This window comes from Sphaerodactylus townsendi, linkage group LG01, assembly GCF_021028975.2.
Source record: "Sphaerodactylus townsendi isolate TG3544 linkage group LG01, MPM_Stown_v2.3, whole genome shotgun sequence".
NCBI classification, from domain to species: domain Eukaryota; kingdom Metazoa; phylum Chordata; class Lepidosauria; order Squamata; family Sphaerodactylidae; genus Sphaerodactylus; species Sphaerodactylus townsendi.
The window spans coordinates 139,159,814-139,187,567 of record NC_059425.1 but is presented as its reverse complement, the minus strand read 5'-3'; the positions used below and the strand labels follow the sequence as shown (position 1 = coordinate 139,187,567).

At 40.2% G+C, this 27,754-nt stretch overlaps 1 protein-coding gene across 1 annotated transcript in view; it reads left to right on the top strand.

The window, feature by feature from the left end:
- Positions 1–237: 237 nt before the first annotated feature.
- Positions 238–27,754, top strand: part of MEI4 (meiotic double-stranded break formation protein 4) — a 68,930-nt gene continuing 41,413 nt past the window's right edge. The window contains exons 1-3 of the mRNA XM_048505821.1: positions 238–352; positions 3,417–3,656; positions 12,316–12,872. Of these exons, the coding sequence (XP_048361778.1) occupies positions 238–352; positions 3,417–3,656; positions 12,316–12,872 (912 nt within the window). The remainder of the gene's footprint in view (positions 353–3,416; positions 3,657–12,315; positions 12,873–27,754) is intronic.

Below are 27,754 nucleotides of genomic sequence, written 5' to 3'. Positions count from 1 at the left end.
GACACAAAGGCAGATAATGGCAAATCACCTCTGAATATCTCTTGCCTTGAAAATCTCCATAAGTTGGTTGTGACTTCATGGCACTTGGCATCTCTCCTTTTTTGAGAAAGTTACTACCTTGTTTGATCCCAAAGGCACCTGGTGGGCCACTCCGAGTAGCAGAGAGCTGGACTAGATGGACTTTGGTCTGATCCAGCTGGCTTGTTCTTATGTTCTTATGTTCTTATGATCAGGTAAATGCTGGACATCATTTATCTTGATTTCAGTACGGCTTTTGATAAGGTTGTATGTGATATTCTTATTGACAGTTTGGTAAAATGTGATTTAGATCCTATTACTGTAAGGTGGATTGGTAACTTGTTGACAGATCACACCTGAAGAGGGCTTGTTAATGATTCTTCATTCTCTTGGGAAGAGTGACAAGTGGAGTACCTCAGGGATCTATCTGGGCTAAGTGCTGTTCATCATCTTTATAAATGACTTGAATGAAGAGACGGAAGAAAGGCACATGAAATTTGTGGATGATACTAAATTGGAAGTGAATACAGAAGAAGACAAAATCAAGATTCAGGATGATCTTGACAGGCTTGAAAACTAATCTAATTTTTTTAAAAAAAATTCACCCAAGGTAAATGTGAAGTTCTACATTTAGGTACAGATATTCAAATGCCTAATTATTGGATGGGGAAAAAGCAACTGCGAAATTTTTCTACATCCAAGGTGGCCAATTTTTTCCCTGCAGTGTTGAAGATATTTCTTTCCAGCCTCAGTTACTCTACACAGCCCCTATTTGGTGAGTGAGAATAGCAGCCAATTACCATTCTCGCTCAAACTTGAGACTGTACAATCACTATTCATCCACCACTTATTGGACTTCCCTAACTCAGTCTCTTACCAAGTCCTCTGCCTAGAGATAGGAGTCTATATGCTTTCTGCTTGGGTCTGGCGCACAGTGTTCAAATACTGGCTGCGCCTCCCCTTCAGAGCCTCCCCAAACAGCCTGACTCAGCTTCTGTTAAGTGATCTATCCAGATTCACCTAGCAAAGTACAATCCCCAGCCAAATCCATAAAATACAAATACCGCTCAACCACCTTCTCCAGCTAGACAAGAGCCAAGCATTCCGGATCCTAAAGCAACGAACCCTTGACATTGATGGGCAGTTGCTCCTTCCGGGAGCCCAGAGAACTTGCTCCCCCGTGTTCTACGGCATCTCCCCACCTCTCCCCGGCTTTATGTCCAAATACAGCAACAATCTGATTACTCCCCACCTACGCAGATTTTTCATGATGGCACGATTGAATATTCTCTCAACTGTCCAAACGAGAGGAAGATACAACACCACACAAAAATAGAGTATGCCCCTGTAATGAAGGCTCTCCGAAATCGACTGAACATATTCTTCTCAAATGCAACCAATTCATTCTCCATCGCCCTGCCATTAGGAAGGTAAAGGACTCAGCGAAATCAGATAGGGACCTGGTAGCGTCTCCTCTCAGCGACTCCCAGCCATTCATCACAGAGACAGTCGCCAGATTCCTTTACAAGACTCTTGACTCTGGAGGGAATGCTAAGTTTTAGTAATAATTTTGTTTTACTCTGTAAATAGTTATCCTGTTTTATGCCATTAAAGGTTTTTGGAATTTAGAATTTTTGGATGAGGAAAAAGATGAAAAGTTTGAATTCATACTCCCCCTTTCTCTCCTGTAAGGAGACTTAAAGGGACTTACAATCTCTTTTCCCTTCCCCATCCCCCACAACAAACACCCTGTGAGGTGGGGGTGGCTGAGAGAGCTCCAAAGGCTTGTCTTGGCTGTAGTCCATGTTGAAAGGATCTTGGGGTCTTAGTAGACCATTCACTGAACCTGAGATAGCAGTGGGATGTGGTAGCTAAAAAGGCAAATGCAACTTTGGACTATATCAATAGACGCACATTCTATATCCCTTACAAAATCCTATTTGTTCTGGGACAGTGATCTTGGAATTGGCCATCCCAAACTGAATTCTGTTCAGGAAAAATGCTGCAACTATTGGCCACAAACTAATAAGCTGAAAATCTTAGGGTTATCGTGATCTCCAGGTTTATGTAATGGGATATTGCCAGCCGCAGGTTGGGAAATAACTAGAGATTTTAAGAGTTATTTATTTTTATTTATTTATTTTTTCAATTTATAAACCGCCCCATCCCCAAGGGGCTCTGGGCGGTGTGGCTGATGGGTACAGGGTTTCAAGGGGTACAGTTGTGGCTGATTGGTACAGGGTTTCAAGGGGCTATAATGTCATAGGGGTATAAATAGGGTGTAATGTCCACCTTCCAAAGAGGCCATTTTCTCCTGGTGAACTGATCTCTGTCACCTGGAGATCAGTTGTAATCCCAGGAGATTTCCAGGCACCACCAGAAAGTTGGCAATCCTAAGGTTGGACGTGATAACCCTTAGGTCCCTGCCTTCTCTCTGTTTCTGTGCTTTTCAACAGCAGCCACCACATGAAAATCTGTGTGGTTTAATTGTAAGTGTTGGGCTAGGATCTGGAAGACCCGAGTTCCAATCATCACCACTCTGCTGGGGAAGTTCACTGGGTGACTTTGGGACAATCATTCCCTCTCAGCCTAACCTCTCTCGCAAAGTTGTTGTGTTGATAAAATATAGAAGAATTATTTCAGCTGCTTTGAGTCCCCAATGTGGAGAACTAAACAGATAATAAATATAGGTGAAGAGGCAGGGCAGACAAAAGGTGACTGGATTGAAAGGAAGCAGGCAGGGAAAGGTGAGGGTATTGGGGGGGGATAGAAAAAGGAGGGGAAAAGAAAATAGTGCGGGGAAGGGGATAAGGGGGGAAATTGAGTCCTTGTAGGTTCCCTACAGATAGGGTAGCTATCCTGTTCTTCAAGCAAATTGCCAAATTATTCATCTAAATTATCTTTCTCCCAAAAGCTGTTTGTGAAACAGGATGTTCAATATGAAATATGCTATATTAGTGCAATTCAGAAGTCTTTAGTAGTGGAGGCATCTCTCTATTGCCTCACACTTTAACAGTTCTTTTCTGCCTTACCCATCCAAGGTGTCTAATCACAGTGCTTTACCACTGTGGCAATATTCCACTGAATTCAGTGACATTTTAATTTTTAAAGATGAAAAATGTATCTGTAACTTTATGGCAGCTCAGCTTTCCCCTTTCCTAGCATATAGTGTGAAAGACTTCTACAGTTCTTGCCATGACTTTCATATTGTCAAGCTACATTTTATTTTTGATATGACATCAGTAGTACTTGTAAATATTTCATTTGCTGACTGTGGGAGGTTGTATCTTAGGAAAACTGATCTTCCTTTGGGAAAAAAATAAAACTTACCAAATAACTTTTTTTATTTGGGCAAATATCTGTAATATGTTTTTTTTCCTTTCTTTTGGTCCTAACAGAAATAAAAGATAGAGTGGATGTGACATGGTACTTGAAAACCTCACAGCTAGCACTGGCTTTAGCTGTAATCCGCTCAAAGCCACCCGATCAAAGTAGCAAAGAATATACAGAGCACCTGGCCAAGATTGTATCTGGACTGGATTCCAAGTGGAAGTCAAAAGCTGAGGCATTGGAAGCTGAAGTTCTTCGTTTAAGGCAACAGCTGAGCCAACTTTCTTCAGGACTTTGTTTGGAAAATAGTAAGTTTCTGAATCCCATTTAAACAAATTCCAAATATCATGTATTGTTTAAACCACAGGTGTCAAACTCGTGGCTCTCCAGATGTTATGGACTACAGTTCCCATCATCCCCTGCCAGCATGATGCTGGCAGGGGATGATTTCTTCAGTCTAACATCTGGAGAGGCTGGAGTTGTTACCCTACGGACTTTAAACTGTTTATTCTATAGAGGATTAAACAGGTTGAATCAGTCATCCACCTGTAAAACGGCGACACAGCTCAAGAGCAGCTTTTACACCTTCCACTTTCTACTGAAGATCCTTGCGCAGCCATTAAAGTCAGTTTTGAGGGCCAGACTGTCCAGAATAGCATGTCATGCAGCACAGCTTGCATGTTGCAACAGTCAATCCAGCAATAGCTCAGCAGGGTCCACTGACCCACAGCAGCAAAAACCAGGGAGGGAAAAGTGAGGCAGTAAAAATTACTTGTTGCAAATGTCTCATTTGCAGAAGCACAGGATCCAGTCTAAAGTGCCCTCTATGTTCTAACCCTCTCTCTCCTGTTTGCCCTTACCTGGGTTGCCCGGACTAGCGTGATCTCATCAGATCTCAGAAGCTGAAACAGGGTTGCCTCTGGGTTCTACTTAGATGGGAATCCACCAAGGAAGTCCAGGGTCACTGCGCAGAGGCTGGCAAACAGCAAATCACCTATGAATGTCTGTGCCTTGAGAACTCTATAGGGTTGCCATAAGTTGACTGTGACTTGACAACAATAAATAAATAAATGAATCCTCGGTTTTCTATTGACAAAGAAAAGTGTTTGAGTTGATGAAGATATGTGCTTCAATAGCATAGAAGGATGTGGGATGAGCTTTTCAAACCTCTCTTTCTCCTACTGGACTTTGGCAGCTTTCTTTGTGTCTTTCCCCAGAATTTCACACTTCTCGTTTGGTTGAGCTAACCTGGACATTTCCTCTCTTTTTTGGTCACGTTTTTTCCCTTGCATCGTAGTGAAGAAAATGTGACTAAACGGTCATGTTCTAACATAACAGAGTGTTAAAAATCTTGATTTATATACAGTTGCATCACTCACGAAATGTTTTCACAAGAGAAACAACAAATGGTGAAGCACACAGCCTGTAAAATCAATCACATCTCCTGTGTGAAGTGCAATCTGGTGTACAAAGAATACTGTCACCTTCCTTTTTCTTTTTCATTGGAGTCTATTGCTTGTACATTCCTTTTTGCTTGGAATGGCTGTTCAGTTATTAATTCAGTTTCATCAAAGTAAAAAAGGAGAGTCTTTTTTTACACATTTGCCTTTATTACCAGCGTAGTGGTTAAGAGCAGGAGTACTCTAATCTGGAGGAACCGGGTTTGATTCCCCACTATGCTGCCTGAGCTGTGGAGGCTTATCTGGGGAATTCAGATTAGCCTGTGCACTCCCACACAAGCCAGCTGGGTGACTGTCAAGGAAGACTCCACAGTCCCCTTCTACTTGAATTGCTTATTGATTCAATACACTCATAGAAACTTCTTCTTTTGTAGTTTATTACATATAACAGAACAAGTTGCTCTAACGAATTAACCAAAGAAAAAAAACCTCAGGAAAAAAAAAACGAACTGGGCTTCCGCTTCGGTGAAACCCTCACTCCTCGCTGCCCTTCCCATGTTCGGAGCCACATCCTCCAACTGACATTTTCAGAATGTTCCTGAACTCTTCTTCATGCCCCTTTTCAGCTGAAATGTAGGGGCTAAATGTCTCAAAATCTCAGTTAGATCCAATCATATCATACGGGCAATGCTATATAATTAGCCATTACCCTGACGACTTAGTGCATCAGCAATAATATTGTCCTTACCCTTTACATGACGAATCTCAAATTCATAATCTTGTAGTGCGAAGGACCATCTCAACATACGAGTTTTGCTGTTCTGCAGCTTGCTCAAAAGGGCCAAAGGATTATGGTCGAATCTTTAATAAGCTTAGACCCTATTAGGTAAGGATGTAATTTTTTGATTGCCCACAAAATGGCGAGGCATTCCCTTCTCGATCGTTGAGTATGCACATTCTCTAGGTAACAGCTTTCTACTAAGGAAAACTATTGGATGCATCAATTGGTCTTCGCCTTTCTGAACTAATGTAGCACCTAAACCTCGTTCCGAAGCATCAGTATACACTTCAAATGGTTTGTTAAAATCGGGAGCAACTAATACTGGAGCATTTACAACAGCCACTTTTACTTGCGTCAAAAGCAGTTTGACATCTATGTAAATAAACAACTTAAGTAATGGAGCTCGCTTTTTACATAAGTCTGGAAATAATGGTGTGGCTAGTTCACTTGGTTGGTGTATGAACTTTCTATAAAACCCAACTAATCCTAAAAAGGACTGAATATCCTTTTTTGTGGTTGGAATAGGCCAATTCTTAATACTGGCAACCTTAGCTTCAAGAGGCTTAATTTGACCGTTGCCGACACAGTGACCAAGGTATATCACCTCCTTCCATCCAAATTGACACTTATCAGGTCTCAAAGTTAACCCAGCTTCCTGAACCTTCTGCAAAACCATTCGTATATGTTTCAAATGGGTCTCCCAGGAATCAGACATGATGGCTATATCATCCTGATAACCAAAGGCATAATCTAACCCAGTAAGAACCTTATCAATCAACCTCTGGAAGGTTTTGGAAGCTCCGTTTAACCCAAAAGGCATTCTCTTAAATTGAAAATGCCCAAGCCCGCATACAAAGGCTGTTTTCTCAGAGGCTTCTTTAGTTAGTGGAATTTGCCAATACCCCTTTGAACAGTCCAAGGTGCTTATAAACTTAGCACTAGCTAATCTTTCCACCAATTCCTCCAAACGGGGTGTGGGATAAGGATCAAGAGTTGTCATTAGATTAACCTTTCTAAAGTCTACACACAGTCTGAATTCAGGAGGGTCACCCTCAGACACTTGCTTTTTCTTCACTAGTACTATGGGTGCTCCCCATGCACTGTTACTAGGCTCAATAATATCCCACTTCAACATTTGTTTAACCTCCTTCTCCACAACTTCTTTCATACGATTGTTAATAGGGTATGGTGTGGTTTTAATAGGTGCGACACTTCCAGTGTCAATGTGGTGGGAAATCAGGTGAGTCAAACCGGGCTGTTCAGTAAACAACAATTCAAAGTCCTTTAACAAATGTCTAACTTGCTTACATTGCCCTTCTGATAAACCATCTGAAATTCGAACTTTACTCACATCAGAGCACTCCTCAAAATTCCATTCCACAAACTCATCTGCGTTAGTGTCAACTTGTACTGGAAAAGTCATTACAGATCTCTCACAATACGGTTTCAACCTATTCGCATGCACAGTTCTCTGCCCATCATCTTCTTGAATTACATAATTGTCATTGGGTAAAACCTGTATTATCACATAAGGTCCCTTCCAAGCCACATCCAACTTAACAGGCTTATCCACTGACAGTAATAAAACTTTATTACCCACTGCAAAGCTGCGTGGTCTAGCCTTAACATCAAAGTAGGTCTTTTGCTTTTGCTGAGCCTGCTTCAAATTCTCTGCTGCAGCTGTCCTTACTTCCTGCAGAGTTCTTTGCAGCTCACAGAAATATGCATTTACATCCTTGGGACATGAGTTGTCAGTAAAGCCTTCCCAATTTGCTCTAGCTAAGCCCAAAGGACCTCTGATATCTCTACCAAACAATAACTGATTTGGACTAAATCCTAGGCTTTCTTGGACTGAATCACGGAGAGCAAACGTCAAATATGGTACCGCTTGATCCCATGAATTTGAATGCTTTAGTACATAAGACTTCAACAATTGTCCGTAGTTCTGAATGGCCCTCTCCACTAAACCATTTGACTGAGGGTTATACGCCACTACAGGGGCATGCTGAACCTCAGCCAACTCACAGAAAATTTTCATCACCTGTGACATCAAATTAGGGGCTTGATCAGTCATTAGTACTTTCATCACACCATATGTGGACACAAATTCCATTAAGGCCTTAGCTACTGACACAGATGTAATGTTTCTCACACAAAAGGCACAAGGAAATCTGGTTGCATGGTCAACTATAACTACAATATACTGTTTTCCCGAACTACTTTTAGGTAAAGGACCTAAAATGTCCAAACTGACCCTTGCAAAGGGTTCATCAATTACTGGGTAGGGTCGTAGCTCACACCTAGTTCTATCAGTAGCGTGCCCAACCCGTTGACATACATCACATGTCTTGCAAAAATCCTTAACTGCTTTAGTCAACCCTGGCCAAAAAAACTGCCTTTGAATTCTTTCCATAGTCCTTCTTATTCCTAGGTGTCCAGCCAATGGGACACTATGAGCCAGTTCTAAAATTTCTTCCCTGTACTTTCTTGGAATTACTAACTGTAAGGTTACTTTTCCCTTCTCAGAAAAGCCCTGCCTCCATTTTTGGCGATACAATAAGCCAGATTGCCATATAAATCTCTCAGGATTTTCTTTAGATACTTCTCCAGAAGCAACCTCTGCCTTTTCACATAACTCTTTTAAAGTAGTACATGATCTTTGTTCAGTTTTAAACTGCTCAGACCTTTCATGACATACATTTTCTTTATCCTCAAAATGGAAAGTTTCAACTTCCATAGCTGGACTAGGAGTGCTTAATGACTCATCTTTCTTTCCCTCCAATTGTGACTTAGTTAACTCAGCTTTTGCTGTCAACTCCACTTCCACCCCACTTTTTCTTTTTTGCTTACCTATATTTGACTTAAGTTTTTTTTCAGCTTTAGGAATCCTAGTTGGAAACTTTTCATGTACATCTTCTAATTCCCCCCTTTGAGCCTTCTGTTTCTCTCTTTTCTCAGTGCTTGTTTTAGCCTTTGACCTAGTAACTACTGCGTTCATTTGTCTAGATTGGTACAACACATCTGCTCCAATTATAAAAGGCATATCAGAAACATCATGTACAATGGCATATATGTCCTTTTCAATTCTGGGAGTCTGGATATGAATCAGTACTAAATCTAAGTACATAGGGGGTCCTTCATATGGGGTAACCTGCATCCTTCCCACCAACTGATGACTTATTTGCTTTAACAACTTTCTGTTGATAGAACTTATATCTGCCCCTGTGTCAACAGAACCTTCCACCCACAACTTCCCCCCAAGTAACACTTTCATAGCCCTGAGATCTCCAACCCACTGTCTCTGTTCCTCAGATATCACACTATTTACATCAACCAGCTGTAACTCTCCCATTCTCACTCTTGGTTCTTGTTCAGTGGATTTAACAAGTTCTTCATCACCAGCATATCTCTTAGTTGTCAGCGCAGAGTTTCTCCAGGACTTAGCAGAGTTCTTCATCACCACGGTGACCGGCTCTTCTCCTTCACTGGAACAAGCAGAACTACCTGGTGAATCATTAATCTCCTCCCAATCTTCATTTTGCACCAAAACCCGATTATTTCCAACATGTTGCACTCTTGTTTCTCTCTTATTTCTTGCACATTGTGATTTGAAGTGACCCCTTTCTCCACACAAAAAGCAGATTATATTCCTTGGTGTATAGATCTCAGCCGGTTTACTGGGCCTTGGAAAGAAGTCCTTTCTCTGAAGCAAACTTTTTTCTCCATCTTTACCCGTAAACTCAATATTTCTCGGGTTGGTTTTAAACAATTCTCTCTTCTCTGATACAAAACGTGCTGGTTTTCTTTCCTTGCTTTTTATGACGGCCATCTGGTCTGCGAAAGCAGCCAAGTCAGATAAATTTAAGTTCTCTTTAGCTTGAACAAGAGCTGAGATTTCTTCGGGGAGTGTGTGAAAAAATTGCTCTCTTGCTATCAAGTTGCAAAAGTCTTCTATGGACTGAACCTTTGCAGCTCTATACCATTGCTGAACTATAAGTTTCAATCGAGCCATAAAAGCAACATAGCTCTCCTTCCTCTTAGGGAAAGCTCCCCTCAGTTCTTCTCTCAACTGGATCTCGGATTTTCCAAATCTGGCTAAGGCCTGCCTTTTAAAATTCTCATAGGTGGCTTCTTCCCCAAGTGTAAGTTCACCTAATAACTGAGCTAAATCTCCAGCAACGCAAGGCCATAACGCCCTCACTTGCTCTCTTCTGGGAACTTCATTTTCTCTCAAGGCAGCTTCAAACAAAGCTAAAAAACTTTCCACTGACTCACCCTGCTGATACCTGGGGAACTGTCTCTTCTGCCAAGCTGCAGCCGACTCCCTCTGTCTATCCTGCATCAGCAAGTTCATGGTGGTTTCTTGTGCGTGCATAAACGTTTGCAGCATCCTCATCCATCCCTCAGTGCTGGTTGGTACTGAGGAATCGTCTGTATCTATACTATCCCGTCTGGTTGCATTAACTCTGGGTAGTCCTCTGGGGTGTACTACAGACCTTTCTTGGTCATTCTCATCCATGTCTCTCAACTCCTTGCCATTCAACAGCTGTCCCGTGGCTCCCAACTCTTGAGCTACCACTCTGCTGCTTGATTCTGGCTCAGCTGAGAAAAATGGTGTGCATATTCTGGGCTCTTCCAGTGTGACCTGCACTTCATTCACCTTTTTAGATCGAGGTTTCACTACTGGTTCGTCCATCTGCACATTCAACTGAAATCTGTGGTTTGTACTAGAGCAAATTTACACTCTTTGCTTGCCAACAAAATGCTCACTGAGTGTATTTCAAAATCCCTCCGCTTGCCACCATGTCAAGGAAGACTCCACAGTCCCCTTCTACTTGAATTGCTTATTGATTCAATACACTCATAGAAACTTCTTCTTTTTTGTAGTTTATTACATATAACAGGCAAGCTTACAAGTTGCTCTAACGAATTAACCAAAGAAAAAAAAACCTCAGGAAAAAAAACGAACTGGGCTTCCGCTTCAGTTAAACCCTCCTCCTAACTGCCCTTCCTGTGTTCTGAGCCACATCCTCCAACTGACACTTTCAGAATGTTCCTGAACTCTTCACAGTGACCTTGGGCTAGTCACAGCTTTTCGGAGCTCTCTGAACCCCACCTACCTTACAGGGTGTTTGTTGTGAGGGGGGAAGGGCAAGGAGATTGTAAGCCCCTTTGAGTCTCCTACAGGAGAGAAAGGGGGGATATAAATCCAAGCTCCTCCTCCTCCTCCTCCTCTTCCTCTTTCTTCTCTCACCACCACCACCACCACCACGGTTCAGCACTGTTGCAAACATAATTTATTGCACTTTTTTAATATTAACAGATTTTTTCCCTACATTTATCTGATGAAACACCTACTCCTAAATTATCCAAGCATAATAACTAGATACTCTTTATCAAATTTTATTGTTGTGTATTTATATAACTGGCAACTCTTTTGACAAACCACATTATAATAGCTCCGACTAAAGACTAGCACAAGACACCATCTAAAATTTTGACTCCTGAAAGTAGACTCCTGTGTGGAGCAACACTTCATTTGGGACTGTCATTCTTCCTATTTCCATGGCAGCTCATAGAAAACAGATCATCTGAACTTGCCTGGTAAAAGCTTTTTCTGTAGGAAAAGGTTCAGAATTCAAATAATGGCCCAAGCCATGTGTTCTTCAGGTTAAAGAAGCCATGTTGACTTGCTCTTGCAAACGTTCCTAACATCTCAGCTTTTCTCTGTTTCTTTCTTCCTGAGTAATCAGAGAGTGATATCTATATGTTTAATGGAAATGATCCATTAACTGGAAAGCACATTGAACAAGTGAAAGCGTAACTAATCAACAGGAATACAAATAAATATATTAGTTTGAGGGACTAAAGTGATAGACTATTCCCACCTAGACAGGAATTGGTGGGGGGATTCTTCTAGCACAAATTAACACATATATGTGGTAATCCATTAGTTGGACTAGAAAAAGCTCCTAAGGATATCCCGGAGGATGTGGTAACACAGAGGAACTTGTGTATCACATATACGTGTATCAGTAAACAGGAGAGAGCTTTGGGGCCCTAGCTTTACAATGAGGTTTTGATACAACTTGACCAACATTTATAATTGAAGCAATATGAAATAATATTTTCTGTAGATAAAATTCACAGCGTTTTGACAGTTACTTAGTGAGCTTCATAGATTTCTGCAGTCCTAATCCAGCGAAGGGCAAGCCTTTAGAAGGTACCTGATTTTTTTCAACAGTTTTGAGAGAGACAAGACAGTTTGGTGGGTGGAGTCACTCACAAAATGGCAACTTGTAAAACAATTACAGCATTTCAGAGCAAGTCCACAGCAGGTTAGGAATCCTTTCATTTGCTGTTTTCCCCAAAGCAAGCCACACACACTATTTGTAATGTCCTGTCATGAAGAAATACACAGTCACTGCTGTGTTTTCTCTAAAAGTATCAGATAGTAATTTTGATGCAAGGGGGAAGAGTGCATAGCATGTTCCTTTCCCATGAAGAGGAAGGATGTGTGCAGATGTGGAAGAGGAGAAGCAGAGTGCTGGTGCTGCTATCAGTTTTCCGTCCAGAGCAAAGGCACATGCATGTGCCACCTCCTCTTTCACGCAAAAAGAAGAAAAAGCTGAAGCAGTAACTTTGAAGGGAAGAATGAGAAAGTGCATGGGAGGAAGGATCAGAGGGCCACTTGTAATTAATTGGAGAGTGGCCACTTTTTAGAGACCTTCTGCCCACTCCTGCTCTAATCAATGCACCACACTGAATTTGTTTTTGTGTTTTCAGGAAATTCAACTGTCATAGGTGCAACAGTGCTATCTACCAATTCAGAAGACTGTGCAGACCATTTTGAAGATTCTGGATGTGATGTTTCAAGTATCTGTATTCCTGATACAGTAGAGACCTTGCCTACATCCACCCCAAGTGAATGTGGTAGCAACAGTTGTACATCTGTTGTTCTATCAAGCGTGCATCCACTATTGCCTCCTTGCCATGCCTTTGGGACAGATTACTTGGTTGCTCACATGCAGTTCCTGCAGCGTTTCCTTGAAGTAAAAAAACTGACAGACACTGGAGGCCTGAGAACAGATTTGAAAAATCTTGGAATTGATTGCTCCAAAATATCAGATTCTCTCTCTCAATTAGTTGATGGCTTGGTTGCTTCATATAGCCTTCCTGAACTCCCTTTTTCAGTTTTTCTGAAGCAGACCATTTTTGTCATCACGAAGTTATTAAATGATGCCGACTTATCTCGTCAGATTGTGGCAAAGTGTTTCAGACAGTTGGAGGAATCTATAAAAAGGCTGGTAGCAATTGTTCTGAACAACACTAATCTCAATCGAGTAAGTAAAATGCCATCTACAAGCTTGATATTTGTGGAATTGTAGTATGAAGCTGAAATTGTATGAATGATGCTAATTTTTGATTATATTTCAAAATGATCTTGATTATTGAAGATAATTTTGAGCATTGCACATCATCAAAAATAATGATAAATAAAAATAAAATACCTCCTCATGTCCTGCATGAAGGATAAGGTGTAGAAGCTCCTGATCATGTAAGTGGACTCAGTGGGCTGGGTACTACACTACCAGGTGAAGTCTCCTGTTGTTTGTGTCACAGCTAAAAGGCCATGGCACAAAAGTTAAATTTCTCCCCTTGTATTTTTCAGCCTCTGCTCTCCATCCCCTCCCCTCCTTTCCTGCCTTCTAACTTCCTGCACTTGGCCAGGGTGAATTGCATTTTTGCTGGGAATTAACCATGAGACACACGGTGTGGATGGGTCTTGTTATTGGGCTGAAACATTTTTTTTATCTCATAGAGAGTGTTAATATAGGACTGTTAATGTCTGGATAAAGAACACCAGATTTCTTCTTGCCCATGTATGGGATGTCAAGAGACTTTTCTATTGTAGATACTATCCTCATTTAAAAGACCGTGGCAGAATGTAGTGCTCTTGTATAGCTTACTTAAATATTTTGTACATAATAGATTTTTCCAAGCTTTCATTTCAGTGTAATAAGAAAAAAATATTTTAGAAGTGTTTGCTATTGCTTTTAATCTGCTTGTATTGCATTCCAGCAGCTGGGTGTTTGGTATTAACAGAATATTCAAACAATGACTTAGAAACAATGACCTTGTTTCTATAAAACGAAGTGGGTGTTCCTAAGGGCATTTGAAAACTGTGAAAGCAAAGTTTTACAATGCAAAATTAGCTTTGATTTTTGAGAATTGGGTTTTGGAAGGATAGTAGCTTCACATTTTGACACCTAGTTTTATTTTCATTTACAGTGCAAAATAGTGACATGTATCCTTTCTCTCCACTGAACAGACTTTCAAGTCTTACTCACACTTAAAGAGCCTTCCTGTAACCATTGTAGCTCTTCAGAAGCAAGGCAAGGTTGGATACATGTCAGCACTTTGAAATAACATTTTCACCATACTACAAACAGAGATTCTGAAGATGCAGAACTGAAGAACTGGAACCTTAAGAGGCTCTGCTGTTTTGCCCAATAGCTGTTTCAGGGCCAAATACTGCCCTCCCCTAACAAAAATCCCAAGAACAAGTTTTTAAATGTTTAGGAGTGATAAGTATGTTGCTACGGTGGATGTCTATTAGGTGCTCTCTGTATTTTGCCTCTGTTTGGGCTGAATATCTTTTACAGTATACCGGTATTTCTTCTATAATCCGTAGAATAAGATTAAGGCAAAGGTAAGCAGATGCTAAGACATATGTATTGACTTTTATTTTTATGAAGAATCATCCTTAGAATCCTTCTTCCTTGTGGGTGCAAAATGCTGGCAAGTGTACTCCTTGCTTAGATTTAAACTTAGTAAAGACTTGAAGTGGGCAATAAGACATTAAGCAAGACCGTATGCCTCACATATAATAATTATTCAGTATGTATCTTTTCAAGGCATGGGAACAGGGCTGAAAACTCAATCTTCAGTGTTAAGAGGAAGATGGTCACTGTTAGTGTGTATTGAAATCTCAAATGATTGAATACACTGGGGAAGATTCCCTGATATCATTATGTAATCGATAATACTTACTTTCCCCCGCCCAGTAGATATATTCTGCTGGATAATCATTTGGATAAGAACTATTTAAAACATACAAATTAAAATGATGAGACATCTGTGACAGATAGTACCCAGCCAACTTTGCTTCATCTTTAGAAAAATGATCATTATTTTTTTCAGGGGGGCACTGCTTCATCCTGGCATATATTGTTCTCTGGGCCAATCCATGCATTAGCATCTTCACTGACAATAACATAAGCAGAGAGAAATGTTGTTATTCTAATATATTTTTTCCAACCCAAACAATGTTGTCTTTGTCTGCAGTTTAAGCATGCCTGGGGGCAAGTATACATTAATAATTAGCCAAGTAATTTGGTGCTGATGCGTAACAACTGCCATAGCAAAATGTCCATAAGAAGGCACCCTCATAATTCTTAATTTTAGTGTTGTACATACCATCAGGACAAAGCCCCCATTGGCCCTACTTTTTTTCTGAAGGGGCTTCAGAATCTTTCAATCCATTAAAAAAAAGGGGTGTCACAGATCCAGGTTTCCTGCATCAATATTATTTCAAATCTAGAGATATATCTCAAAATGGAAGCATTCCTAGAGCAACTATGCCAAACTGCCACATTCCAAAAATAGTGAAATCCCATGCTGGTCAATCCCCCATCAGTTGTGGTCCAGTGCCCGTTCACAAGTAGCCCCTTCTGATGCTTGAGACATTCCATGTTTGTCACCCACCATGAGCTCATAAGCACATTCCTCCCCAACAACAATGTGTAATGCTTGCACTATACCAGCAGGGATGTCTGCCATACTCTCATAAGGGCACACCTCCATGGTGCTGATAACTGATAATCAGGTCAATTCCACTTGTCTGTTTATCAGATTGTTCCAGTGTTAGGAGTTGTTGAACTAGGCCAGTGGGTTCCAAGGTAATGCTCTCAAATTTAAGTTTTTCTTCGGGCATGTCCTCTAGTATAATGGTTGGCTGTACAAATATAGTACTTTTGAAGTGTTTTGATGAACTCCCAGCCTGCTGTTTCTTTGAGGTACAGCTCAATCTGTTTCGTGTAGGTTTCTCTAAAGGAGGGCCCTGTGACTGGTCATCTGCCTTGATGTTGTTGTTTTTTAAAAAAAATAGTCTGAATCAAAGTATAAACCAGACTGCTTGATTTGAAGGAAACTTCTGTATGGAGGTAGCTTTATCAATGATTTTTTGTTCTGGGTGACTTAGGATAAGACAGAATCAAATTCCAATGCTTCCAGTAGGAAGAGTACCATTCAGTCCTACAATACTCTGAAATATAGATGGCAATATCATGTTAATCTTTTGAAGATATTTAGTTTGTACAGTTCTTTTGCCTTAACCTGGCTAGCCCAATCTCATCAGATCTCAGAAGTTATGTAGGATCAGCCCTGGTTTGTATTTTGAAGACAGGCCTCTAAGGAATAATAGGCTTTTAATGCAGAGGCAGGCAGTGGCAAATCACCTCTGGAAAATCTCTTGCCTTGAAACCCCCCAGGGACACAATACGTCAGCTGTGCAAAAAATAAAAATAAAAAACAAAACATTTTAAGGGGGTTGTGCTAATGCGAACCCTATGTATAACATTTCAACTCTTCAGAACTGATTTCAATTCTTCAGAACTGATTTTTTTAGTAACCTCCTTGACACTAAAGTTGAGAATTGTTCCCATGTTGCGAGTAGGCACAGACGTTGAGAGAATAAAGGTTTGCTGAAGGCCATTAGTAGACTTGTGGCTGAGACTTGATTGGAGACTTCTGAACTCACAAAGTCTGTGCTACCTTTATGCAGATTCTTCAGCACAAGTAAAGAGGGGGAGTTCTGAACTGTTCAAACAATATTAATATGCACACACTTTGCCAGGGGCAGATTTTGTTTGTTGGTTTGTTTTTGTAATGAGCTTTTTGGTATCCCAAAGGTTTCAGGTTCTGTCTTGAATATCATTGAGACAGTATTTGCAAGGTTAGAAATAGCCATTTTAATGAATTATGCACATACTTTGTTAGGTACTAAAGTAGTTTTTTGCGACGAACACCTTTGCCTTGGGTATTGACTATATATGCCTTTATAATTTAGAAGTCTTTTGAAAAAAAAGAAATTATTATCTTCATTTATATTCTGCCTTTCTCATTGAGACTTAAGGCTGATTACAGGGTATGAAAAAACACATTCAACCAAACAGTATACCGATAGATCTTTCATTAACAAAACAATGCAGTGAGATAGAACTGAAGATATGAAAAATAATGGAAGCAGGTAAAATACCATCAGAGGCAACAAAATTAGTTGCAACAGATAAAGTAACTATTGTGCAGCTCCTATTCATTTAAGTGTTGTTGGAAAACTACTCTGCCAAGTTGTCCTGGTTTATTTATTTGCTCTGCTAATAACCTGCAGCTGTGCGAGTGTGGAATTGATCCAAACAAATGTACTATTTCCTTGTGTCATGAATAGTCTTGGTGATATTAACTTTTTCCTCAGCAGTTGCAAGAACCTCCCTGCACAGGGACTGATCATTTTAAAAATTAGATTAGGTATCTGTCCTGTGCCTTTCAAGTTTAAACCTGCTGAACTTCTGTTGCATTAAATTAATTGAGTCCCTAGAGGATTTATGATTGAAAGCTTTGAGAATATCATACTAGATGACAGAATAACAGTTGAATCTTTGAAACATCTAACATTTATTCATTATCTTGAAATGCACAGAGTGAGAGGCTTCATTCAAACATGGCCAAGACATCCTGTTTCATTTGTTATTTGAATAAACAAGTCTTCAATAGTGTTTCCTTCAGTCTTGCCTATTTAACCAAGGACTTGTTCACTGAGGTCCAGGGAATGAAACCTAGTGTCTGGAGCCTCTACCCCATGTCCAGACCTTCTAACTCACCTTCTATTGTCTCCCCCAAAATTGCTGCTTACTTGACAAAAACAAAAAAAAACCCGTGTGTGCTGCTTGGCTCCTGCCACTACCTCAGTGAATGTGCTGAAGACAGCTGAATGGTAGTTAAATAGAATTGGTGATTCACCAGAAACCCCTCCTCTGAGAAGCCTGAGGCAAGCACACAGCCAGGGCAAACAAAAACCCACACACCCACAAAAGCCTCCCCAAGCCCTCAAAAAGCAAATACACAAGCCCTCCAAAAATGCACACGGTTAAAAATTTGACCTTAAGAATACCCCACAAAAAGCACAGCTCACCTTTTGCTTTCTGCCTGCTCCTTTTCCGCTTCCTCCCAGAGTTCAGGGCGCGTGCCACTACCCCCTTGAAGGTGAGAGCCAGCCACCCAGTCTGTTCAGCTCCTTACAAACAGTTTGAATACCAACTGTCTCTGAAACTTCTTGCTGAGTCCTTGCCTTCAGAGACCTAGTGAGAAGTTTGGAAGTGGAGATCAAAACCTGACTATTACCCCATATCCTTAGACTTCCATGTCTGTTCTCCATCCCACCGCCTGGCCTTCTCTTTCCACTCCAAAAAGGCCAGAACACCCAGAAAGCTGTGGGATGAGGACCACTGAAACAATAGGCTTCTCTTCTGCACTTCATCCCCAACTGTCAGCTTGGATTGTGGAGAAGAAGAGCAGAATGTTCTTGTTCTCTGCAGCCTGAACTCTTTTAGGAGGAAGAAAAGAAGGACGCTTCTCCCTTCCCACTCAAGCTGTTACCTTGAGCTGCAAAGCTAATTATTCCTATTCTTTGCAGTTCTTTCTGCCTGTTTTTGGTGACAGAAAAAAAGCACTTCTTCCATCTCAACCTGCAACTGAGAGAACGGCTGCACAAAATATTAATTATTAGATCCCATTTTCTGTAGGCCAAGGTCTTCAATTTGGAGTTTGGGGAGTGGGGTGGGGGGTAAGGCAGGAAGCAGATCACTTCTCCCCCTTCAAGCAGAGTTTGGGGCTGCGGAGAATAGAAGCAGGTTACTGCTAATCACCTGGCAGTGGGGTTCAGGTGTCTGTAAGTGTCTGTAAGTAGCTTGTTCCTACAAATAGACTCAGGTTGCAAACAGCCTGTTAGTTATTCTGCTGCGTGATCACCACCAGCAAACCAAATGTGAACTGAACCAGCAGATGTTTGGTCTTCCATGATTTGGAATTACAGCTGAAGATAACTCTGCTATTTTTATGTATCTTTTAATTTCATTAACTACCTTTTTAGTTGTGTCCTGTCTTCTTAGCTGTATTGGTAACCAAAAGCAATGGTCAGTGTCAAAAGATGATTGAAAATCATGGTCCGGTATTTAGCAGAGCCAGGAAAAAAAACTAAATCACCAATTGAAACAATTAATCATGTGCTGACATGTATGTATTTCCCTGAGGTCATCCAGGCATTTTGTGGCTGAACTTGCGGTTGGAATTGAGGACTTTCTTGACATTTTCTTAATGACTGTGTAGCCAAGGTTGGTAAACATATCATGTTAAGGTCTACAAAGCAAGGCAGAACAGCAGTTTAGTGAGCAATCAGAGAGACCTGCAGGACAGCTGGTTAAAAAACCCCCAATGTGTGACCTCCTCACCTTTGGTTCAGTCTACAGTGTGCTCCTGTAAGGAATTTTTCAGAGTGATGTCACCTCCCTTTTGAGTGCTTTGCCAGAGGAAGTGAGGAAAGCCACTTCCACCCAATTTTAAGAAAGGCTTCAAGTAAACTATTTGTCATGTGAATGAGACACAAAAGTGAGCTACAGCACTCTAGCAGGTGAATCTGGAGAAAAGAGGAAGGATTACCTAAGGAGCCTGGAAGGAAAACGGTCTTGTCCCTTTGACAGGATGTTACTTAACTCTCTGATATGAAAAACCTTGTTTGCCCATTTCCACACATTAAGTCTCTCCTAAAGGGATAGGTCTATTTTCCTTCTCCAGGTGTTTGCATCCCTAGGAACAGAGGAAGCTGAAACAGGAGGCAATAGCAAATTCAGCTTTGCCGCCGCACAATATGTAAAATGGCCATGAAATACAGCCTGTTGTTCAGTAATAAACAGTACATGCGAAGACTAAACTTGGTAAATGAAATATAAATGAATTTAGTGTTAACTTATGTTTGATTCCTACACTTTATTTAGAGAAGGGGGTGCCCAGTTCCTTTGCAAGTGGCTCCCAAGCAGTACAGCAAGTTTAGAGTATGTCTAAATGTGAGGTATCAGTTCCAAAAGTTTATACCAGAGATTTTGTTTGCATTTACCATATTTAGTAGGTTGTTTAATTTCATCTTGCAACCAAAAGCAAGCCCGTGATACAGCTCACAGTAGTAGAAAACAGTAGCAAAAAACAGTAGTAGAAAACATCTGGAATACTCAAAATATCCCAAAAGGATCTGTTAAAAACAGGAAGCACCTTTGCCAGTCACTTAGTTCAAAGAATTTCCAGCACAAAGGCATCTTAAGGGTGTCTGGTTGTCATTCAGTGGGTGGACGGAGACTGAATAAGCCATTGGAGAAGAAGCAGAGGTGGGATCCAGCAGGTGCTCACAGGTTCCCGAGAGTAGGTTACTAATTATTTGTGTGCACCGAGAGGGGGTTACTAATTGGTGATTTTGCCACGTGATTTTTGCCTTAGTTACGCCCCTCCTCTCAGCAGTAGTGCGCAGAACTTGAAGCAGTCTGGCAGGAGGTGCACCGGCGTGCATGGCAGCCTGCGCCTGCATGCATTCGTTTCCCGCCCAAGGACTGGCGCAGCGGCTGCGTCCTTGCCACAGCCTCGCCCAGGAATGCCCCGCCCCTGGAATGCCTGACCATGCCCCCCCGTCATGCCCCGCCCAGCCCCATTGGCGCTATACCACAGTTTGAATACCACCACCATGGGAACCTGTTACTAAAATATTTGGATCCCACCACTGAGAAGAAGCCTCTGGTCTCAGGGACCTCACAGCAGGATTGTTTATTTTTTATTTCCTTCATTTGTATCCTGTCTTTCACCCCTTTATACTTTTCTGTGATGGAGGTGGTAAACCAACCATTGTCTAAGGAGTCTTCCTCTAGTCCAGCCTCAGGAGTTTTATGTACACTTAAGTGATTCTGGTATTGGAGGGCTTCAAGCTGTGCTTTGTGGAATGTTAGGATAATAGGGTTTGTACTATTAGATTATAATGGCACATATAAGTTCTTTTTGTTCTTCTTGACATTGGTATGTGGCAGCTTTTATTTATACTTTTCAAGCTGATCCTGTACCACAATAAACTAAACAAATGAGGCTGAATTCCCCCTGGTTTTTAATGGAAATTGCCTTGAGTGATTATGAATTAAATAAATAATGAATTAAAAGATTAAAGCCATTCCAAGAAGAAAAAAAGAAAGGGCTAGTGAACAGATAGTATGCTTTCACTGACACAGACCATTTAATTCCTAAGAATAATCTGTCCATGATTATCCAATCTATTCCTTCAGATACAGTGCTAAGATGAAAACAGAAAAAGTCTTGTGTCAGGGGAACTGTACGGAGCTAAACAGATCTTTTCAGCTACTTCCTAATTAGTTTCTCCAAGGTCTGCCTGTATCCCTATAGGCCATGGTTTAACACTCTCAAGTTTTGGTACCCGTGGTATTAGGTCATACATTGAGTTTTTGTTGGTTGGTTTGTTTCTATTGAGACAGATTTTATTAATTGAAGTGGATTTTTGTAAAGACAAATGACAATCTCAAAGTTGTTCAAAACCATTTGAGGGTCAGAGGGCTTTAACTGATACAGCAGTATGTAGCTGATGTGAATTACCTTGCTAGGCTCCTTACTGCATAAGACCAAGCTCATTAGAGAAACTCTTTTATAATCTTGTTCTTGTATGTTTTTCTTCTTCTTTTTGAAATGGTGATTATAAAGCTTTTAATTGTAGGCGATGTCCCAGAAGTGTGGTGTAAGTAGCAGAAACGTGGTTCTAAAGCAACCAGTTAAAACCTAATTCAAACAGATAATATGTGGAAAGTGTTTAAGAACAACTTTCTGCCTTGCCATCAAAAACCAGTCCATACGGAGAGTTCTTAGTCTATTTCTAAGAACTTGTCACACACAGCCTGATGAACCTCTGCTAGAACAGCTTTCAAAATATGTGGGCAGGCTTAGGTAACCTCTTTGCTGGTTGATGGATGTATTTGGTTACCCTTTTTGGTTTATAATGAAACAGCAATTTACCAAGGAATGGGTTCTTAATATATTGCAAGCCTGCACAATGTATGGGTTGTGGGCTAGTTGTACCTCCCTCTCTTGCTGTGTTTCCTCCAAGGGAGTTCTCAGTTCATTGTTTTTGGACCTGTCTGTAGTCCAACTTGTACAAGCTTTTCAAGAGGCTTCCATTTTCTTCTGTGCACTGTTCTTCTAAATTTGAAAATGTATGGTGGAGTTGATGCCAGCTTTTCTAGACTACGCATGAGATTCCCTAAGTGGATTGATGCTCAGAAATGGTATGAAGAAATAGTAGGAAATGAACTGAGATGGAATTGCCAAGACAAAACAGTGGAGGGCAAGGAGACATGGCAGCACAGAGAGATCTACGGGGTAAGGAGGAGTAGGGGATTTCCAAATTATCATCTGCTATATCTTTGAGAGCTGTTTGTACGCAGGGATTAGAAAATGCTACTGTTTCCTGAAAAGCTTCATGTCTTTATTTCTGTAGATAAAGCTACTGTTAAAAAGGCTTAAATAGCAATCCAATGCACAATATTTCCCTTCAGATACAAATACCAATAGCTGGCAAAAAACATGCTCGCTTCCTCTGGAACATCATTTCAGAGGGCTGTCATTGACAAAGTCCATGCTAGGGCTGATGGCAGTCCTAATATTCTTATCCCCTCAGTGACAGCTGTCATTGCTTCAGTCTTAGCAATGTTCAGTTGCAGTCAGTAATACCACACTCAGGTGTTGGCATGTACGTAGGCTCTGCAGCAGCTCCTTCTTTCTTATATGACCTGTTTCGGAGCTGTGGGTATCTTCTTAGTACTAGATGTGATGAAAAGTAGACCTATTTACAGACTGTACTGCTTTGTTTTTGTCTTTATTATATGATTGGAGATATTGTTTAAAATTATTGTCATTAATTGCATGGTACTGGCATCTGGCCATATTAATAAAAGTAGAAAAAATGAGCCATTCTCTCTGCCAAATCACCAATCTCAAGTTGTAGGTGATTCGTTGTGTCACCCTAAGCAGAGTTATACCCTTCTAAGTCCAGTGAAGACAGTGGGCTTGGAAAAGTGTAACTCAGCTTTAGATTGCTCTGATAGCATCCTCGAGAAGGAAAAGAGAACCTGCGCCTGGGAATTAATTTATTGTCAGTATCAGCACAGGTGTAATACCTTTAAAAATAGAAGAGAATAAAAAGTAACAAGAGTTAGACTTACTTAGCGAGGATCCAAGAAAAAAAATACATAATAATTGGTCTGAGTTGCAGCAGGCTGAATCCTCCTTTTAAAAAAATACAGTTTCCATAACCATATTCATCCTTTGATTACAAACCTGTCAATAATAAAAATGTGTGATGTGTTGGCAGTCTCTGAAGCTGTCTGTGAAAGAGTTGCTATTGTTAATTTTTTTCTCAATTTCAGACCACATATTTCAACAGAAACCTCTTAACATATTTACAGAAGACCAATTTTAAAGCAAAATTTTAAAGCAAATTATAGAAAGCTAATAGATTCTTTTCTTTTTTAAAAAAATGTACCCAGTATTGGATTTACTGAATGAATGAATTGTTTATTACTATCATAGACCAGCACAATTGTCTGTGTCTAAAGTGCCACCAAGTAACAACTGACTTACAGTGATCCCTCCTGGGATTTCAAGGCAAGTAATTAAGCAGAAGTGGTTTGCCATTGGCTTCTTCTGCAGTCTTCTTAGAGGTCTCCATTCCAAGTGCCAACCCAGTTTAGCTTTTAAGATTTGAAGAGATCCAGGGAGTGAACTGACAGCAGTACTGGTGAATGCAGCAGTATTAGTGAATTCAAATCCTGTGTTTGGGTGGAGTCCATTGTCCATGAACTTAGCACCCAAACACAGGATTTGCATTCACCAATACTGCTGCTGCTGTAGGGAATGCAAATGTGAATCACACCCTGGCCTGAAAAACCCCACCCGCAATACAATACTCTTAAATTGCAAAGCAAGTTCCACCCAAACACTTACTGATTGGTTCCCCACCTGGGGACATGGCAATTTATACCCCACTAACAAATTCCCTTCTCACTGGACACAGTGTGTAAAAGACTTCCCTCTGTGATACACTTTTGAAAATGCCAGCCACAGATGCAGGCGAAACATTAGGAACAAGATCCACCAGACCACGGCCACGCAACCTGGAAAACCCACCACAACTAGTTGAATCTGGCCACGAAAGCCTTCAACAATACATCATTGTATTGTCTAATAGTATAGTGTGTTACAAAACACATTAAATGAATACAAGTTTATAAGCTTTGCAAATAAACAAACCATTTTACAATCCAAGAATAATAGTATCATAAAACACATGACAGTTGATACATATTATTTCCTTAATAAAACAGGTTACCATTAGGTTATTAAATTAAGTAACCAAAGGTCAAGAATGAATTTACATATAGCACCAACAAATTCAATAATGAAAATTATAATACAGAATATATATTCATTACCAGCTAAAAATGTCAACACAAATAGGGTCCTAAATATTACAAAATATTCATATACAAACACAACACAAATAGACAAACAAATCTAGTTTCCCATCCTGATCAAAGGTCATTCGGCCCAAACGTTTGGTCATGGTTGGAAACTGGATTTTGTTTTTCTATTTGTGTTAAATGAATGCAGGCTGTCAAAAATCCCATTTGTGTTGTTATTTTTAGCTGGATGAGGCGGCCTATAAATCTAATAAATAATAATTGTGTGTGTGTGTGTGTGTGTGCGTGTGTGTGTGTGTAGTTAGTTGGATACCTACCTACCTCCAGCTAAAAAAATTTCATAATTGAATTTGTTGGCCCTATCTGTGAATTCATTCTTGACTATTAGGTATTTAATTCTGTTGTTTTAGGATTTTGTTTCTTCCCCCTCTGTCGTTCGTTTATCATTAAGTTATGCCCAGGCTGCCTGCCTCTGATGTGCTAGGTTATGTTACTATTTTCGGACTGCTCTTTTTCTGTGAGACAATCATTTATACTCATTTTTGTTGAGTTCAATGGAAGGTGGGATGACTCCTTTAATTTCAGTAATGGAAATTATTTATTTGCAGATGTTACTACATATTATGCTATCAAAGATGGAAGATAATTTCAGGCCAAGTTGCATTGATTTCCCACGTTCTTATGCTACGTAAATAGCAGTACAATTTCAGCAGCAGGTATTTATTATTAGATCAGATCCAATAACTCCATTTGTAGCCACAGTATAGAATCTTCTTAACAGTGCAGTAAATTTGTCAGGTTTTCCTCTCATTTGATGAACCCTGGGAAAACTTCAGAGTGTGAAGAGTTTGAAAGGTGAGAGGATTGTCATAGCTATTTTAGAAGCATCTGTAGCATCATACCATTTGGTTAAAAACTGGATGATCCTTCCCATTCTGAGATTTAAAACCCCCGATTAAAAAAAAGAAACACTCAGCCCTTTCAACTTAGCATCTATCCTGCCAGAAGGCTCAAGGGCAGCCTTATCTAATACAACATGACATGAAAAGAAAAGAAAAGAAAAGAAAAGAAAAGAAAAGAAAAGAAAAGAAAAGAAAAGAAAAGAAAAGAAAAGAGGGGGGAAATCAACTTAGACAACCTAATGAATCCTCAAATGGAAACAGACAAAAAAGATATAACGAAAGAAAACAGTGACTTAATGTATCTCATCCCTCCCTTGTCTGGTTAAGCAAAGGGGGAAGGAGATAAAGGACTGAGGGCTGGGAGGACTGATACTGCCAATTAAGTTAGAAAACAAAGGTAAGAACTTAAAAAGAGAAGTAAAGCAACAAAAATGGCCCCAAAGAATGCTAATATCGCAAGAAAACAAATGCAGAGCACAAGGTTGAGCATCCTCTAGTCTCACTCTGGGAGTAGCTGTCACAATTTAATTACGTCAGAAGATGACTTTCCCAGCAAGGATGGGTGTTGCCATGAGATGGAGGTGTGGCTAGTGAAGATTCCTTCTCCCCCAATTCCTGGTGTCGAAAAAAATGGTTATTTTTTAATCAGTTGCTGGAGACTCTTCTGGACAAACCAAGATTAGTTTAGACTCCTTTCTCTTTTCAAGGAGAGGGAAGTTAGAATTATAATTGATACAGTTAGAGACATTAGTGTATATATTTTGTTTGTGCCCTTTTTATGACTTCCTCACCATGTATTATATTAAATATGTTATTTTTCTCCTCATCTTTGTGGGGGTTTGTCTCATCTGGCTATTTGGGTATGCTATGGGGCATAATCTCTATATAGGCTGGAGAAGGAAAGGAAATACAAAACTAAAATAAAACTAAGAACCTAGGTTTGCCTCTGTCCCTGCAGCCTGAAGAAATGGCAGGGGTGGGTTAAAGTATAAAAATTGAAGTATAGAATAAGCTCTACTCCCACCAAAAGCAACCTTTCTGAGAGACAGTGCTGTGTGCCAGGCTACCTTGTCTAAGTAGGATTGTTACAAGTGGAATGGATGGATAGTAACCAGTTTCCATATAATTTTGCATAAATATAGCAAATACACTGGTTGTAGAACTTGCAGATCATCAACCAGCTACCTGACTAGCTGAGTCTTTCTGGATGGCAGTCCTGAAATACGCAGCTCTGAACCCTCACGTTCATGATGCAGTCCACTGAAACTACGAGATGAGCATATGAGACTGATTTCAAAAGAAACAAAATAAGTATGACTTTTATTTTCATAGTGATGATTGATTATTCTAAACATACATAGTAAAGAAAATATTGTTTTAGGAGCGAAATGTTAAGAACCTAACATGGGGAAAATATTTAACAACTTTTAGGCACCAGCATAATTTAAGAATACCTCCCCAAATTTATTTCAACAGCCTGTTGAGTGGCAATTTTGATTTCTGAAAAGCATGCTTCCCAGGATTCTAGCACAAATAAACCTCAGGAAGTGCTATCCTTCTGAATCATAAAATACCTGTTTTGAGTATCTGTGCTTCTGCAGTTCTTGTGATTATAGTCTGCCTTTTCTACACCTGGTTGTTTCATGTCTGTCTGTCTTTATGTGCATGCTTGTCTGGTCTGTGACAATTTGAAAAGTGTCTGTGTTTGGCTATGACTCATTTCCTTCCTTCTCTGAAAGTAGAAAGGAATGAAATCCCTTCTCATTTGATTTCATTTAACTGATAACCTTCTTTATTAATTCCACAAGCTCATGTTTTAATATCTGTCTAGCATGGAACTGTTCCTTGTAATGATGAGTGACAGAATAAAGAATTACATTTCTGAGACAGAAAAAAGTGCTCAGTGGAGGGAACAGGGAAATCTTTGTGTATAGACAATCAAGGAAAATATAAAAGTAACAGAAGTTATCTAATGACATCTCTCAAGTTTTCCTGTGTTAACTCCCCAAAATATGCCTAATGTTTATCCAACAGTTCTGTCTGTAAGTAGATAGTTAGGAAACAAGCTCAGTATTTTATGTTTTAAAAAAGCTGTTCCTCTCAATTTACAATGCAATCTTAAACAAAATTATACCTTCCTAAGTCCATAGATTTAGAAGCATTCCATTCTGCTTTGTTTTACAATAAGACTTGCACAGCTTAGTATGTTTATGTTATTTGTGTATTTTAAGAAACATTTTATGCCACCTTTGCACCTAAACAGTGGCCTCGAAAGAGGCCGATTCAGCCAGGTGGTGCCTTTTAAAGGCTCGCCGAGCCCCTGTCACGTGCCAGTTCCCGATCACATGACAAGTTCCAACCTTGGCCGACAGGGAGGAGGGCAGCCGCTCACCGCTCTCCTGCCGCAACAGCGCCCCAATATAAAAACATTTAAACAATGAAAATACCTTTAAAATATAAACTTCATTTTAAACACATAAACATCACACGCTAAAAACCAGTGTTGAGAGTTTGCCCAATGGAAAAAAAGTTTTCATCTGCTGGCAAAAGACACTGATAGAGACAAATGAATCTTCCTGGCAAGAGAGTTCTGAGGTTTTGGTGGCAAAACACAGATGACTTTTTCTTGGGTCACCGCTCATCTAACGTTAGAAATCTGGAGCAACTTAAGCAGGACCTCCGAGGATGACT